At 36.8% G+C, this 16,701-nt stretch overlaps 4 protein-coding genes and 1 long non-coding RNA gene across 9 annotated transcripts; 2 read left to right on the top strand and 3 right to left on the bottom strand.

The window, feature by feature from the left end:
• Positions 1-1,321: 1,321 nt before the first annotated feature.
• On the top strand, positions 1,322-4,606 carry LOC109156076 (replication factor C subunit 5-like). 3 transcript variants are annotated; one of them, XM_019303898.1, is made up of 10 exons: positions 1,322-2,311; positions 2,420-2,530; positions 2,631-2,663; positions 2,905-3,076; positions 3,185-3,363; positions 3,445-3,581; positions 3,670-3,765; positions 3,855-3,924; positions 4,004-4,081; positions 4,161-4,606. In XM_019303898.1, the coding sequence occupies exons 1-10, from the start codon at positions 1,337-1,339 to the stop codon at positions 4,350-4,352; spliced, it is 2,043 nt and encodes a 680-aa protein (XP_019159443.1). In that variant the 5' UTR covers positions 1,322-1,336; the 3' UTR covers positions 4,353-4,606. The 3 variants fall into 3 exon arrangements, with proteins under 3 accessions (XP_019159443.1, XP_019159442.1, XP_019159441.1); XM_019303897.1 differs by having other exon boundaries at positions 1,322-2,530; positions 4,161-4,242; positions 4,344-4,606; XM_019303896.1 differs by having other exon boundaries at positions 1,322-2,530.
• Positions 3,454-4,269, bottom strand: LOC109156078. The gene is made up of 3 exons (XR_002049964.1): positions 4,143-4,269; positions 3,853-4,063; positions 3,454-3,569 (listed from the first exon to the last, which is right to left on the bottom strand). It is a non-coding gene; the product is annotated as an uncharacterized LOC109156078 (long non-coding RNA).
• Positions 4,607-4,608: 2 nt separating the features above from the next.
• LOC109156077 (non-specific phospholipase C3-like) lies at positions 4,609-7,022 on the bottom strand. 2 transcript variants are annotated; one of them, XM_019303900.1, is made up of 5 exons: positions 6,961-6,971; positions 6,068-6,848; positions 5,581-5,990; positions 5,337-5,507; positions 4,609-5,102 (listed from the first exon to the last, which is right to left on the bottom strand). In XM_019303900.1, the coding sequence occupies exons 2-5, from the start codon at positions 6,688-6,690 to the stop codon at positions 4,744-4,746; spliced, it is 1,563 nt and encodes a 520-aa protein (XP_019159445.1). In that variant the 5' UTR covers positions 6,691-6,848; positions 6,961-6,971; the 3' UTR covers positions 4,609-4,743. The 2 variants fall into 2 exon arrangements, with proteins under 2 accessions (XP_019159445.1, XP_019159444.1); XM_019303899.1 differs by having other exon boundaries at positions 6,068-7,022.
• Positions 7,023-7,523: 501 nt separating this feature from the next.
• Positions 7,524-8,560, bottom strand: LOC109156075 (RING-H2 finger protein ATL52-like). Of its 2 annotated transcripts, none has more exons than XM_019303895.1 (2): positions 7,912-8,560; positions 7,524-7,872 (listed from the first exon to the last, which is right to left on the bottom strand). In XM_019303895.1, exons 1-2 carry the CDS (start codon positions 8,438-8,440, stop codon positions 7,817-7,819), a joined length of 585 nt encoding a protein of 194 aa, XP_019159440.1. In that variant the 5' UTR covers positions 8,441-8,560; the 3' UTR covers positions 7,524-7,816. The 2 variants fall into 2 exon arrangements, with proteins under 2 accessions (XP_019159440.1, XP_019159439.1); XM_019303894.1 differs by having other exon boundaries at positions 7,524-7,747; positions 7,780-8,559.
• A 3,823-nt stretch (positions 8,561-12,383) lies between these two features.
• Positions 12,384-12,932, top strand: LOC109155642 (probable protein phosphatase 2C 55). Its single transcript, XM_019303265.1, has one exon. It carries the CDS (start codon positions 12,384-12,386, stop codon positions 12,930-12,932), a length of 549 nt encoding a protein of 182 aa, XP_019158810.1.
• Positions 12,933-16,701: the final 3,769 nt, after the last annotated feature.

Here is a 16,701-nt window from a genome sequence, read left to right as displayed (position 1 = left end):
CTCATCATCATATACCCACAGGTGTAAATTGACCTTTTGAGTTGAATAAATATAGAATCTTAAGATGGTGAAATCGAACACCCTTACGACAACTACTGGCATGAAAGCAACGTTAGATAATTGACCTTTTGAGTTGAAAATTTCAGATGAAAATCAAATGGCTGATTCCATTCCCACTTGTATTACAATTCTAGGGTCAAGAACATCATAGGTGAGTAGATGACAGACCACAATTATCTCTTTTTTTTTTTTTTTTTTTTTGGATTACAAAAGAGACCGTAGTCACTACTAGATGATATGTACTGGGTAATTTTTGTATTGTGATTTTAGTTGGCAAATGATTATAGAGAGGTAAATCAGACTAGGTTGTTATAGTTAATTGGCTCAAACTAAGAAGACTAACAGGTCATTCCATTTGAAGTCGAACTTGGAGCCTTATAGTTACCAAATTAACTATATCGTTTATTCAACTCGCGTATGCAGAATGTATATAAATGATGTATAATATGTGTAGAAATTGTATAAAGATCAAGAGAGGATGAGGGTATCTTGTTATCTTGCTCAAAAGGCTTCTTTTATTAAATGCATCGAGAGAGTGTGAAGTGGAGAGACAAGGGAAGGAACTCCTAACTTGTGAGTCTAATGGCCTTTATATAGGCTTAAACTATTTGACCTTGACCCGAATCGGACTACAAAACGAAAGCATGAACGTATAGAGAGGTCAAATCGGAAAATATTCCCTATCACTAATAGTTTGTCCAACTTAGCTAGAGTTGCCCTAACACAATTATCTTATGAACTAGTAGTCCATCTACTACACGTAGGTGACGAGGAAAAATCGCAGTCACTATCTGTGAATATACACTGAATAATTCCACCTTGTGATCCTAATGAGAGGTAAACCAACCTAAATTACTCATAGTTGATCAGCTTAAACCAAGAAGGCCAATAAATCATTCCAATGAGAGTCATTGGAGCCTTGTAGTTATCAGGCCAACAGTCTGACTAACTTTGCTGGAATTCTCCCGCTACAATTATCTCATGAACTAGTGACCCGTTTATCTACCCGTGATCTCGACTCAATCTCAAATTCTAATTCGGCTGGCGGGTTTTGTTTGATCATTTATGACTGTGAGGCTGTTCACATTACACATTCTGTTGTTGTTAACGCCAAAGAAATCTTCCATTCTCAGTTCCATCGAAGTTTTAGGATATATGTGCTGTCAATTGGCTTCATTCCATTCCCATCACTATCACCAAAGACCATCCTCACTATTCCTTCTAATCCTAAACCAGAAACAGAAAAAAACTGTGAATCTCACCATCAAGTTGTTCAATGTCGAGTCCCTCAATCCCGCGATGCAAATCCGTTCCCAGCATCCCAGATGCTGGTAAACACTCCCCCTCGAGCTCGGACATAACTGCAGCTTCATTCAAGACCTCAAAGTCGGCCGAGTCTATCGCCTCGACCCTCCAGAAGATCACAAGAAAGAAATGGATATCATCATCATCTTCTTCCAAGAACTCCAATCTGACAGTGGAGAACATGAAGGAGTTTGACAGAAGAAATGAGATTAGAGAGGGAAAGAGAGAGCCTTCCAGCCCTTATTACAGAGGGCTCACAAACCAAAAGATTGGCATTGAGAAACAGAAGCTGGCAGAATCAAGTCCCCTCAGAGAATCTTTCTCAGTGGCTATGACTATGAGTTCCAGTTTTGTTAAGATTCAGGAGTGGCGAAACTCGAGGTTCGTGGCCAAGGGAAAGGAAGATAGAACTGCCTGCAACCAGGAAACAAAAGTTAAGAGCAGAAGAACAGGAAACGAACAAGAAAAGAATCATGGTCACAATTCTAGGACTGATCTTTACACTTTGTTCAGTAAAGAGAAGCCCATGAGGGAGAAAGTATCAGAAACAACACAATCCCGGAGCACAAAAACTCGAAAAGAACAAGGTAAAAAACAGGAGATTCACCACAGTTCCAGGACAGGCCTTCACGAGAAGTCCTTGAGGGAGAGAGTATCAGAACAGCCACCACCACTGCCCCAGCCGCCAATCATCGCCCCATCACTGCCCCAACACCCGCCCGAGCCATTGCCCTCCTCACGCCTATCACTGCCATCTCCACCACCAACGCCACTCGTGCAGCCATCCGAGCAAGACAAAGAATCATCTCCACCTCCAGCTCAGGGAAAATCTATTGCAGAAGTGGAAGAAAATGAAATTAAGTTCATCTGGGCAGATAAGCACAGACCACAATCTCTGAAAGATTTCCTGTGCAATAAAAATATGGCACTCGAGCTACAAGCCATGGTACAAATATCAACTTCCCGAGATCATCAATTCATCATCACCATGATAAATGGAGGATTCTATCCCTCTTTTAATGGATCCAAACCTTTTTTTTTTTTTTTTTTGCAGGCAAAAAACTGTTGTGATGAACATTTCATATTTGAAGGGCCACCCGGAGTGGGAAAGAGAACAATGATTTTTGCACTGCTTCGCGAAGTTTTTGGCCCAGATAAAGTACAGGTATGCCTTTCATCATATTCATATACAAGCAATTGAATAAAAATACAATTTCTGTCACAGAAAAGAGAAAGAAAAAAAACATTCTAATTTGTGTTCACAGGCTAGAGAGGAACGCCAGGTATTGTCTTTAAAGGTATGCTCTAATCTTTTAAGGTTGTCTGTTAACTATGTATTCAGATGCCAAGGACCTTGTGGTCTAGTGGCACCAAGTTGCTCTCCCATATGGGAGGTTGCGGGTTCGAGCTTCAGTGGAGGCTGTATTGACTCTTTGTGCTTCAGTAGGTTGAGAAAGTAGTTATGAACAGATATTGCATTGTAACAGAGTCAGATACTTTTCTAGATACAATTCTGAGATTCCCTCGTATGCATCATAGGGTGAATCAGTGCCAAGCATCAAAGTAAACGTAAAGGTATCAATGAGGCACATCGAGATCAATCTCTCCGAAACTAAAGGCTATGAGCAGCATGTGATTGTTGAACTTATCAGAGGGAAAAGTAGCAAGCTCTCCGGTATACCACTCCCGTGCAATCAAGAAGACTATAAAGGTATTACCGGAGTTCTAGTTCTTCATAAAACCAAGAATATTATTGGAATTGAAAGCGAGTAAATTGGTAATAATAACTAACGTACCTCGTATCTTTGATTTTATGCAGCAATCATAATATGCGAGGCAGAAAAGCTATCAACAGATTCACTGCTTTATATCAAATGGATATTGGAGAAGTATAAAGGCTGTTATAAAGTGTTCTTTTGTTGCAGTGATGCATCGAAACTCCAGCCTATAAAGTCGACCTGCAAAGTTGTTCAACTTCACTCACCTTCGAACGAAGAGGTTGGAACTTCGAACTCCTGGATACAACTCAGATCGCCCCATTTGTTTATTTAGCTCAAAAAGATTTTCTTTCTGCTACAGATTATCAATGTTTTGGAATTCATAGCTGAACAGGAAGGAGTCGAGCTCCCACACCCACTCGCAGAAAAATTTGCCAACAGTGCAAAAAGAAATTTAAGACAGGCCATACGATCATTCGAAGCAACCTGGCACCACAAGTAAGAAATGCATGCTCAGATCTACATAGAATTTTCCCGTTACCCACAAGTAAATATAATAATATATAATGTAACACACCATATTCAGTTCTTTGCTGAAGGAAGATCAAGAAATCATGAATGGGTGGGAGGATGATATAGCAAAGATTGCCAGAAATATAATCGAAGAGCAAAGCCCAAGACAGTGAGTTTCAACTTTCAACTGTTAAGCTCAAAACGTTAAAAGCAATTTTTTTCTAAAGATTCTAACATCAGAACTCGTGTTTCTTACAGGCTTTATGAAATCCGCAGGAAACTTCAGAATCTGATAGAGCACAATGTTTCTGCAGAGTTCATCTTTTATGTATGAGAGCTTCTCTCTTCGTAAGCAACCAAAGTATTGAAAGTTCACCGACTAATCTTAAATCTTCTTCAATATGCAGACTCTGGGAGAAGAGCTAAAGAAGAACTTGGACAAGCAGTTACAGAACGACATAGACAATCTACAGCAGAAATACAAAGTAAACTGTCAATTTTGTCTTCTTTTAAGTCTTTTTTTAAACGAAATCACAGTAATCTGACCTTCTCTTTTTCCCCCAGAGCCAGTTGAACGGTGAGGAATCGGGTAACATACATAATGATCCATTACGACAGACTGTTCAGCAGTTTATGAAGATTGAAGGTGAGAGAAGTATTTTCCATACCGTATTAGACTCAACGATCATCGAGTCAATCCTCCATGTTTATCGTATGATTCGTCTTCTCTTTCTTTCTCCAATGCAGAATTCATAGCAAAGTTCATGAGCTGGTACAAGACTAATGTAGTGAAGAAAGGGAAGCGCTGACATGCCCCCCGTTCAGACCTGAAAATAATAAGTACTTCTACTATGATATATTTCTTTCAAACTTGGTTCAATGCTGGAATGTTTCAGCAGCAGAATAAGAACCGAGTTAATAAATCAAACTCACTTTTCATGTTTGTGTGAAATTGGACTTGCAGTTGGATGTAAAAACATCGGAATAATAGCAATGTAAAATACTTTCACAATAGAAAAACAATGACTTGTGAAACTTAGTTTCAAAGATTAAGTACAGTAATATATATATATATAAGCTTGTTGAAAACTTCAATATGGTAAGAATAAAACACTGATCCACAAAATGTAGTATTAGCTAGGATAGATCATAGATCACAAACTAGGCATGAAAGTATCTTCCGAACAAAGGTTTTGGGTCTCCGGTGATGTTCTTGATGATCAGGTGGGTCTGGTTTTGCAGGACAGATAATAATATGGGATTCATCAGCCCCATCTTCAATGGCTTTGTGGCAATCTTGAGTGAATTTCTGAAACGCTCCTCCAATGTAGTCAGCAGCCTCGAAAACCTTCATGTTCTCCACTAATTTGTGGGGAAAGATGTCATCTCTGGAGTGGTCTCCGTTCAACACAGCGCCCAGTTGAACTAATTCTGCTTGGAATTCACTCAGACCTGCCTCTTCATTTGGCCCAGTGTCTCGTAATCTCACTGGCTCTGGTAATATAACTGGAAAAGTGGCAAAAAGTCACATAACAACAATGCTAAAATGGTAGAGGTGAACCACCCAAAGTTCTTGTAAATACATCATAGTTGTTAAGAGTCCCATAAGAGAGAACAAATGGGTTTATAAGGCCATGGATTAGACTAGCTAATTGGTTGGATTCAATCTTTTAGTGTGATTTGGCCTGTGTATTACAGCTGAATCTTAGTTTATAACATGGTATCAGAGGACCCAGTTACCTGGACAATCAGTTCTTGGGCTACTCCTATTCAGGACAACTTCAAAAGTACCAGCCCACGCATCTCTTTTCGTCAAGAATTCTTCGAGATCAAAAATCTTCTTGACAGTAGCCGGGATTGATGAATGTTCAAATTCTGATGTCGGATATGGCCCTGTTGGCCCATGTAACACTGCATTTTCCACTATGATTAGTAAATATTTATCAGAAAAACTTTACAATGTCATATGAACTATTAGACGTACCAGTCCCTGGTTCAATCCAAGGAGATATCAAGATGGCAGGAACCCTGATTCCAAGCCTATCAAACTTGAACCTATACGGTTCAGGGCCTACATTGTCATCAGGGCTCGGAACTCCAACCACAGGTGGTGGCACGTGATCATAGAAACCACCATGCTCATCATAGATAATCACGAACAATATTTCATTCCATTGAGGGCTCGATCTCAAGGCTTCGTATACTTCCTTCACGAATCTCTGCCCCTCGGAGATATCATGGGAAGGATGGTCATCATTTCCCGGCAACAATTTGGTTTCGAAATAACGTTGCTCAATCACTACGTAGTTTGGTAGCTTCCCTTTCTCGCAGTGATGCTTGAAATGCAGATCAAACTGATGAAAGTTCCTAATGTACTTCAATTTCCTTAGGTTCCTATCAAAGTTATTCCAAAAGTCACAGAAGGATAAACAGATTCATAGAATTCTTCTAAAGATTTATATTTTACTTACCTGTAGAAAAGTGTGGTAGGAGGGTACTGATAATAAATCCCGAAACTACAGCCATTCTCTTCCAATGACTCAAAAATGGTCTTCTGAGGGTACCCTTCAATCAACATTTTTGTGTCATTAGCTGTGGCACCATAGGACGTTGCAGAGTGAATAAACAGCCTGTTTGGTTGTGTCAATGTAGGAATCGACGAAAACCATCTATCACAAACAGCAAATTCTTTCACCAACTCTCTATAAACCGGAATGGCATCCGGTTTGAAACCATTCATCACAATCTCAGACATCCCTTCCTTTATACTCTCAGCCTGCTGAGCAAAGCCTTCCATGGTGGGAAGAGAATTTTGGGCTGCAGAATCCTCACTCCACAGTGTACCAAAGATTTGCTCATGCGTGGCTTCAAACGAGTGGCCAGGGTCTGGTTCAACATACCCAGATTGATCACTGAAGTATATGCGTTTGGAGGTTGAATCAGAGGTAGACAAAGGGTTTGATTCATTCCCAGTGACACCTTCAATTTCGGGTTGATGGGACTTCATCCATCCTAGCATGTGATCAAATGATCGGTTTTCTTGAACCAAAACCACAATGGTTCTAATAGGATACTGGGTTGAACCTGCAGCCATTGATGGTGATCAAAACTCAATTCTGAATTGATCTTTTCTCTGGTCTCCTTCTTCTATATATATATAGTAACAGGAAGTTGGCTGTGTTGACTGAATAAAAGGAAGGTTATTAACTGCTCCATTTTTAGTAATTTTTTTTTCCTTATATTTGTTCTCTACTAAGATCTGACAGCTCACAAACAGATGTCAACATTGAAAGAAGACAATTGCAAATAAACCTACTCCACCACAGCACACACACACACACACACACTGCAATAATAAGGAAACTCTGTCCTGCTTCACTGTCTTATGTTAAACAGATTCTCTTTTCATATGATTAGTTAAACAATTTTTTCCCCATGATCAAAAAAAAAAAAAAAAACAATTTTTTCCCCAAACTGAACTGTGTTGCTCAGTTGGTTCTGGGTAATAGATTATGGGCAAGACACAGAATCAAGTACTGCACCGCAATGTGGCAATCGTTATGCTGTGGAACCGTGTTCCAAGGTGGACACGGTTCTATGTTCATAATTACTAAACTATATGTTCATAATTATAAAGTTATATATTCATAATTTTTTAACTTGATATTCATAATTATTGAACTCTATATTCACAATTACAGAATTCTATGTTCATAATTATAAAGTTATATATTCATAATTTTTGAACTTCATATTCACAAATCACAATTATTGAATCTCTATATTCATACTTACAGAACTATATGTTCATACTTACAGAACTATATGTTCATAATTATAGAACTATATGTTCATAATTTTTAAATTATATATTCATAACGATTCCCCGGCATAATTTGCCACTTTTGTGGGCAATTAAACAAATTCTCCCCCAAACAGAACTGTGTTTCAGATCAAGATTGTTACAAAAAAGTGGAATATTTTTGGATTACAGTTAGCAAATTAAACTAGACTAGAAAACACAAACATGGAGCTTCAATTGCATAGTTCTTGCCTCTTTTTTTTTTTACCATGTCCAGACCTGTGAAAATTCTTGTTTCTCTTCTGCTAGCTGCAATTCATCATAATCATCAAAGGTGATCTCTTTGCAATGATCTATTCACGATAATCAACCACCAGTACCTAGTCGTTTTGTCTCTGAACTTCAGAACTGGTTTGATTCAATCTGTGTTGTTCCGAGCGGTGGGAGCTGGAGGACGCCGCGCCACCGCCGGCGGCGGCGGCGGCACTGGACTGGGATCAAGCGCTACATTTGCGCGACAAATAGGGCAACTGGGCTGAGATTTCAGCCACGTGTCGATGCAATGGAGGTGAAAAGCATGGCTGCAATTAGGCAACAACCTAAGGCTCTCACCTTCCTGAAACTCTCCCAAGCAAACAGAACATTCACTGCCTTCCACAGCTCCAACGCCGCCTTTCCTGTACTTAAAAACCTTAAAGTTCTTAACCGCCACCGCCGGAGAAGCCACGCGCCGCTGATCTCGCGGCGCCTCGTCGCGATTCGCTTCCACGTCGTCCGCGCTGCTCGCGGTTCTTCGTCTTCTCCTGCAGTACTTCGTGAAGATGGTGTAGAAGGTGACTGCGAGGAGAGTAGTTGCCAGAATGACGATGATGGTGATGATGAGAGGGGAGAAATTGGGGCCGGAATCATCGCCGGGAATATCATCCGGCGACGGAGGAGGAAGGATGTTGATGCACCATTGAAGACAGCTGCTGGTGCAGACTCTTTCTGGACAATCTCCATAGCTATCAATTGGTGAAGTTAACCTCCTGCCAGAAACCATATCCAAAGCTTAAGAACAATCCTTCTGTGGAACTGTGGAGGAGAGAGAGAGAGAGAGAGAGAGAGAGAGAGAGAGAGAGAGTGGAGAAGAAGGAGTAGTTGAGGTGTCCTTTTAAGAAAACTTTGGTGAGGTGGCAATAAATCATTAGGGAGTGTTTTTTTTTTAAATAATTATTTTTTTAAAGATAAATGACATTTTTCTCCTATCAATTATAGTAATTTAACATATTTTCCCAAAATATTATTAATGCATTCATTTTTTCTTCCGTCAATAGTCTTCAAGTGACTATTTTTCAATGTTCTCAAAATTGACTTGGCGGTCGCCTAGGTGTTAGATGCCCCTAGACCGATGCGATTTCAGTCTTAAACAAATTTTAGTCGGTTGACAGATAAATTGACCGATTAGGCATTGATTCGATCAAGTCGGATGCCTAGCTCGACTGAATCGGTGTCCAACTCTACTGAGTTGAACGCCAAGTACTCAACTCGATCGAGTAGTTCATTTTGCCTGCTTGGCTATTTCTCTTTTATATTTCTCTATGTATACTCAACTAACCATCTAATGATTGAAGGGAAAAATAAGTTATATATATCATTGAGGGAGAAATGTATCAATTTTTAATGGTTGAATCTAAATATGATTCATTAGTTTTTTTTTTTTTTTTTTTTTGAGAGGGAATATGATTCATTAGTTGTTTAATATAATCTTACATTATCCTCAAGCAATTTTTAGTGCACTCTAGAAAAGTACAAACTACAAAAAATATTAATTTGTCTTTCCTCTTTCCATATTGCAACACAAAAGACAAAACCATTACGCTCATTCTCTATTGTTTCCATTAATATGCATTATTAATTTGATTTATGTTTGGCCACTAACATTTAGCATTGTTTGTTTTATTGGGTCAAACTCTTATAAATCTTGAGTTATTATGAAGATTAAATGTGTAGGTAAAAATCAACTGAAGAGAAAACATGTATTTCAATAATAATAATGTACATATTCCATTCTTTTATAAAATACGACACAATTAACACAAGTTATGGCACACTATTATTAATTACAAATGTCATATTAAATATAGTTAATGTTTGCCAAAGTCCTAACGAAGGCACCTCCTGAGTGTTGAGCATATAACTATTAATGTGTAATGTGCAATCCAACTATCAGCTTAGACTTTTAATTGAGATGGAGCACATGCTTCAATTTGGTATCAAAATCAGACTAAAAATCATCATGGTTCGAATCACTACGTCACCTGATAAGCATCCAATTATCAGCTTAGACTTTTTTTAATTGAGATGAGCACATGCTTCAATTCTGAGGACAATTTCAAAGGACAGTGCATTGGACAATTTCAAAATCCTATGCGTATCTTCATCTCCAAGCTTTGGGAATGGATGCGGACAAGTTCAAAGGACTCGGGACTTGTGATCTAGTATCTAGTTAAGGATCGATAAAGAAAACTTAATACTTAATTCTTTGTTAAATTAAAGGTCGAGAAATATGACTTGCGACACTTAGCTCCGGTTAAAGGTTAGAGATAAAGACTTGACACTTGAAATTTGACCAATGATAAGGACGTAAAATATATCGTCCAATTTAGTCCATGTGCGTGCAATATATATATACGACCCGGCCTATGCAACGGTCTCTAAAAATGTGACAATAATTGAACTTAACTTTCTTATAGAAGAATCATACTCTACCCACGCAGATATGGCATAGAATAAGTATCTTTCATGGTACTATTCGGAGGAATATAATTGATGAAAAGCTGCATGTGTGGACTGCATCATTCAACAAGTGATCAACCATCACGGCACTTACATTAAACAACAAAAACAAATTTATGTAGTTGACCCACCCATGAAAATGACATTATTATGAACAATTCTCTCTGCAAGTATTTCTCAATGGCAATTACACCCACCTATAAGAATATTATTATTGCGTGAATCATATTTTGTATGTTATAAAATAATGTACACTTAATATAAAAATAATGTACTTTAAGTATATTAATAATGTACATTGTATTCAGTAAAAATATTTTATTTGAGTACTGAAAATACATTATTTCATATAATGTACATTCAATACACAAATAATGTATATTTAATATATTTTTTTTGAAAAGGTATATTTAATATATTAAAAATGTACTTTTTATTATGTAGTGCTGTGTGAACTATGGTCCACAATAAGTTCGGGTATTATAGATAAAATTTAACTCAAATTCAGTAAGATTTAAAATTTTAACCAAAACCTAAACTCGAATCTCATTTCTATTGAGTGCACGTGGATAATGCTAATTTGTATGATGTACTAGTAAGACTAAAAAAAATATTGAAATATGTTAAATGGATTTGGAAAAGGTAGGAGTACGTAATGCTTTGGGTGATGATTTAGATGGCTATATACATTTTATTTTTATCCTTTTGTTGATTGGTTCTGCATAAAGGAAGTTTTGGGCATATATATTATATGACGTGGTAGATTTTGTCGTTACAAAGGTACATTATTATTTTGGTTCCATTTTGGCTGCGAGAATGAAATTGAAATGTGTGGTATAAAATAAGATTACTAGCTAACCAAAGTCATCAACGTGTAAACAATAGTCAAAGTTCATTATAATTTCTCATTCTAAAGTTATAAGACGGGCTTTACTTATAGCGCATTTTTAAATAACAGTTGCAATCCTTCTTTATTTTATACAGGGTTTCTCATTCGAACTCACCTCTATATACGTGCTTGTATGTATATACGATGACGAGAGAAATTTATAATCACTATTTGAAAATATACACGGGATAAACTCTATTCATGAGTAATATCCCTCAAATTGCACATAAAGAATAACCCGTACTAAGAAGACTTTGTGCGACGGGTTTGACCATATAAATTATATTTTTGATATTTTTTGATATATGTATTTAGCATTAATCATAACTTGTTGCATTGGGGCATAGTAACAATAATCATTATTGTGTGGACGATATTTTGTATATATATTGTAAAATAATGTGCATTCAGTATAAAAATAATGTACTTTTAATATATTAAAAATGTACATTATAGTAAGGGGATGTACATTATTTGTGTACTGAGTGTACATTATATTGTATAATGTAAATTCAATACACAAATAATATACATTTAATATATTAAAAATATACTTTTTGTTATGGTCCGCGCAACACTGTGTAGACCATGGTCCACACTCCAGACAATAATTTGCCTACTAACAAATGCCCAACTACTATATATATACTCAAGGGCCCAATAAAAAGTGGCGGCCCAAACCATTTTCCTATAGTCCACATATACAAGTGATCCAAACAACACTTAAAAGGTTAAATAGTATGCGTTAATCCCAATCCTATTAGGACTAAGCCGGGGTAATATACTTACTTTTTTTTTTGAATGCTACTAGCTCTATTACATTGTAGTATCTGTTCATATACTTTCTCAAGTACTACTGAAACACAAAGAGCCAATAACGCCTCCACTGAGGCTCGAACTTACAACCTTCCAGATAGAAGTCCAACCCGGGTACCATTAGACCACATAGTCTGGTGGGTAATATACTTACTTAAAAGCGGGAATCCCATACTCTAGCGCAGTACTATTGTTTCCTATTCTAGTTTCTTGGATTTCTCACTTTTCAAATTCCAATCATGACAGTGACAATGAAAAGAAAGCGTTTGATCTATCCATTAAGCCAGTACTAGGGTTTATCTCCAAAGCCTAGTGGACAGTGGCTTGGCATGGCGGAGCACAACTAGAATGGTGGCCTACCCAAACACAACCGGGCGAAGCCTCTCGGAGAAGACGCGCACTTTGTCTGTTCTGTTCGGAGGCGCAGACGATCGGCGTGGCGGACAGCGTCGGCGGCTGGGCAAAGAGGGGCATCGACGCCGGAGAGTACTCCAGAGAGCTGATGTCTAACGCCGTCTTATCCGTCCGTCATCAGAGAGACACAGTCGGCACCGTGGACCCCATGACAGCCCTCGATGAAGCCTACGTGGACACCAAAGCACAAGGCTCTTCCACGGCGTGTATCTTGACGTTAGTTGACGACTGCGTGATCGGCGACAGCGGCTTCGCAGTCCTACGCGGCGGGAAAATCGTCTACACCTCCCCGCCTCAGCAGTCGCGGTTCAACTGTCCGGTTCAGCTGGGGAAATCGTGCGCCGCGGCCGAGAAATTCGAGGTGAAGGTGAAACCGGGAGACATCATCGTAATGGCGATGGATGGATTGTTCGACAACGTTCATGAATCCGAACTAGAAGATTTGGTTAACAGATCGGGCTCCGACGAGAAGCCGATGAAGTTGGCGAGGAAGATTGCTCGGTACGCGCTTAAGAATTCCCTGAACAGAAACATCGATACTCCATTCTCGGCGGCGACCAAGATCGCCGGAATCGACGAGCATGCAATCGGCGGCAAGTACGATGATATAACAGTGGTGGTTGCTTATATTCAATAAACAATCATCCGATCCACATATCATCAGTTACCTGACTAGCTGAAGGTCGACCAGGCATTCGGCGTGGCTGCAATTAGGAGAGAAGTCGTCCGCCAGGGAGACGGGGAGAGGAACAAGGGCGTTGGCGTCAGAGGACGGGGAAGCAGAAATCGAGAGGACTAAGAAGCGAGGGTAGGGCCAGATGGTGTAAGGGCAAGACCGCTTGACCGGAGTGTGTGGAGGCCGGAAGGCGGAGTTAGCGAGACGCAGAGGACAGTGGAGAGATTTCAAAGTGTGGAGTGGAGAAGGCGAAAAACAGAGATGTAGATCTGAATAGGGTTAGGGAATTTGGGCATTTTGTTTTTTATTGAGGTATTGGGCTAAACATAATTTATTTCTTTTGGACTAGGCAGAATGAATGGGCTAACAGTTGACGTAATATTACATTTGGGATGGGCTCAAAATTTATATATATATATATATATATATATATATATATATATATTCGCAAAATTGTACATTTGACAAATTCTAAACCATTTGATCTCAAGTATTTAATAGCTTAAACCTATTCTCACGGACTCATATATTAGAATTACAATTTCTGAATAATATTAAAAATGTCGCATACAAAGAAGTTTTCGATACTATGTAATACAATTTCAATGTTAATTATTAAATGATTTATTCAATACAATTTTTTAAATTTCTTATTATTATGTTATATTGTTTCATTGTTTCATTATATTATTATCATCAATGGCCGTGCATCGCACGGGAGCAAATACTAGTAAAATATATAGCAATATGATAAAGGCACGTGAAGGTAGAGTCTAGGAGCTATCTTACAAGAGAGCTGACTATATATACGAGAATTATTATATTGAATTGGAGTGTTGAATTATGGCCAAAGTAGAAAGATCCCTTGTACAAAAAAATATGAGTGATAATTTATTTTGTTCTGATAGTATTATACCTTTTATATATATATATATATATATATATATATATATATATATATATATATATATATATATATATATATATATATATATATATATATATATATATATATATATATATATATATATATATATATATATATATGGTCAGGTTCCTGTGAGGTCAGGTCTTCCCGTGCGGTCAGTGCGGCATACACCATTAGGTATGCATAAATGCACCACACAGTGTTCGTAAATACACCATTATGTGTGGTGTATTTTTTTTTTTTTTTTGTGTGGTGTATTTTTTGACATTTCATTCTAGTGTATTTTCAAACACTGTATGGTGCATTTATACATACCTAATGGTGTATGCCGCACTGACCGCACGGGAAGACCTGTCCTCACAGGAACCAAAATCTATATATATATATATACACTGACACACTTCAAATACACAACAGACGCACATTAAACACACAAACAAAATATACTCAGAACACAAACTCACGCACCTTAAGCACAAAACTTACGCACATTAAGTACAACCATCACGGTACGCGTTTAACAATTCTGAGAACGAAAACATCGATACTCCATTCTCGGCGGCAACCAAGATCGCCGGAATCAACGAGGATGCCATCGGCGGCAAGTACGATGATATAACAGTGGTAGTTGCTTATATTCAATAAACATAATGATGATTGATCATCAATTCATCATCCAGATATCAAGAAATATCATTATCTGTATTGAATCTAATTTTTGAAAAGTACACAATTGAATAGAATGTTTCATCGATCAATTCAAACGTTAGGGTTTGTTATGTTTATGTTTAGGGTCATCTAGGTTTAGAGTTTAATTTGATTTAATATGCATTATTAATTTGATTTGTGTTTGGCCACTAAATCAGCCTCTTATAAATCTTGAGTTATTATGAAGATTAAATGTGTAGGTAAAGATGCAGTAAAAATCAACTGAAGAGAAAACGTGTATTTCAGTAATAATAATGTACATATTTCGTTCAAAAAAATACGGCACAATTAACACAAGTTATGGCACACTATTATTAATTACAAATGTTATATTAAATATAAATATAGTTAACGTTTGCCAAAATCCTAACGAAGGCACCTTCTAAGGACAGTGGATTGGACAATTTCAAAATTCTATGCGTATCTTCTTCTCCAAGCTTTGAGAATGATGCGGACAAGTACAAAAGACTCGAGACTTGTGATCTAGTGTTTAGTTAAAGATCGATAAAGAAAACATGATACTTAATTCTTGGTTAAAGGTCAAGAAACATGATTTGTGACACTTAGCTCCGGTTAAGGATTAGGGATAAGGACTTGACACTTGGAATTTGACCAATGACAAAGACGTAAAATATATAGTCCAATTTAATAATGAAACATCTGGGGTGATATAATGTACATTATGCTTTAGAATAATGTACATTATATTTTAGAATAATGTACATTATGAGTTATAAAAATGTATGTTGCAGCTGAGCGTGCAAAAAAATTAAATTAAACAAAACGACGTCGTTTTTGGATGGTGGTCTGCGATCAATATGGTAGTCCCCACTCCCCATTTGTGTGGGAATAGGCCGGTCTTAGGTTATGTCCTAGGTTAATATAATGTGGAGTTCTAGTTGGAGTAATGATAGGACTAAGTTAATAGACATAAGTTTTTCTCCTATAAATAGGGACGACGTGCATTGTCCCATGATCTTGCATTAATCCAGTTTACGAATTATTATTGTAATTAGAAAATCTAGTTTCATCATTATATTTTAACTATTTTTTAACTTATAAGGCTACCCACGTCTTTGAAAGGGAGGGATGGAATTGCGATCATATGTGACATCGCCACTTCAAAGGGTTACAGTATTTGCAAGCCATTCAAATGTATTTTTGTTACACAACAACAACAATGCCATACAAAAGACAAGGTGATGAGTGGGTCCAAAATTATTTTAAATGCTATAATTATTATTATTATTTGAAAGTGAATTGAAATTATATTATTATTATTATTATTAGAAAGTGAATTATATTATTTTAAATGCTATTATTATTATTTGAAATTGAATTGAAATTATATGACCGTAAAAAAATAGTGAATGAATTGCAAATATATATGATCATAGAATAGTATTATCGATCTATTTCCGCAGTTACTATTCCACGGTATGGCGTGCCTCTGTCTTGTGAGCTTAATTTTCACTAGTAGTCGAACTTGTAACCTTATTGATAATATATATGACCCATTTTTTAAGAAGGTTGAGTGTTGCAGTGAAGTACATACGGAGTAGATATTAAGTATAAGTTAAAAGTTGACTTGTAAAATGAGTCAATTTATTTAGGTTATGTTTGACAAACTTAGCTGAAGACGTAGCTAAAAGTTGAAAACTAAAGAGTTGTTAACTAGCTGATTATGCTTAAAAGTGTTTGGTAAAATTAACTTTTTGATAAGCTAATAACGGTAAAAAGACTAAAAATGACATTTTCATAAAAATTAAATGCTGTGATTATTACATTGTTTTTATATTATAATATATGAGATATATTTAATTTATAAAAAAAAATTGTTTTATAATATATATGAGATATATATTAAATTAAAACAAAAGAATTTTTTTTTAATTGGTAAGGATAAATGATGTCATTTATTTATGAATAATTAGAGTTAGAGAGTTGTGGAAGAGGATGAATAAAAATATAGGAGAAAAGAACAGGCCAAAAGGGTAAAGATATAGGAAAAAAGAAAAAGCCAAAAAGGTTTTAATTGATAAAAGATGTCAAATTTATTTAAAATAACATAGATAAGGATAGAAAAAAGATAGG

The sequence above is a fragment of the Ipomoea nil genome, unplaced genomic scaffold (genome assembly GCF_001879475.1).
Source record: "Ipomoea nil cultivar Tokyo-kokei standard unplaced genomic scaffold, Asagao_1.1 scaffold2704, whole genome shotgun sequence".
In the NCBI taxonomy this organism is placed as follows: domain Eukaryota; kingdom Viridiplantae; phylum Streptophyta; class Magnoliopsida; order Solanales; family Convolvulaceae; genus Ipomoea; species Ipomoea nil.
This window is presented reverse-complemented; position numbering and strand designations above follow the sequence as displayed.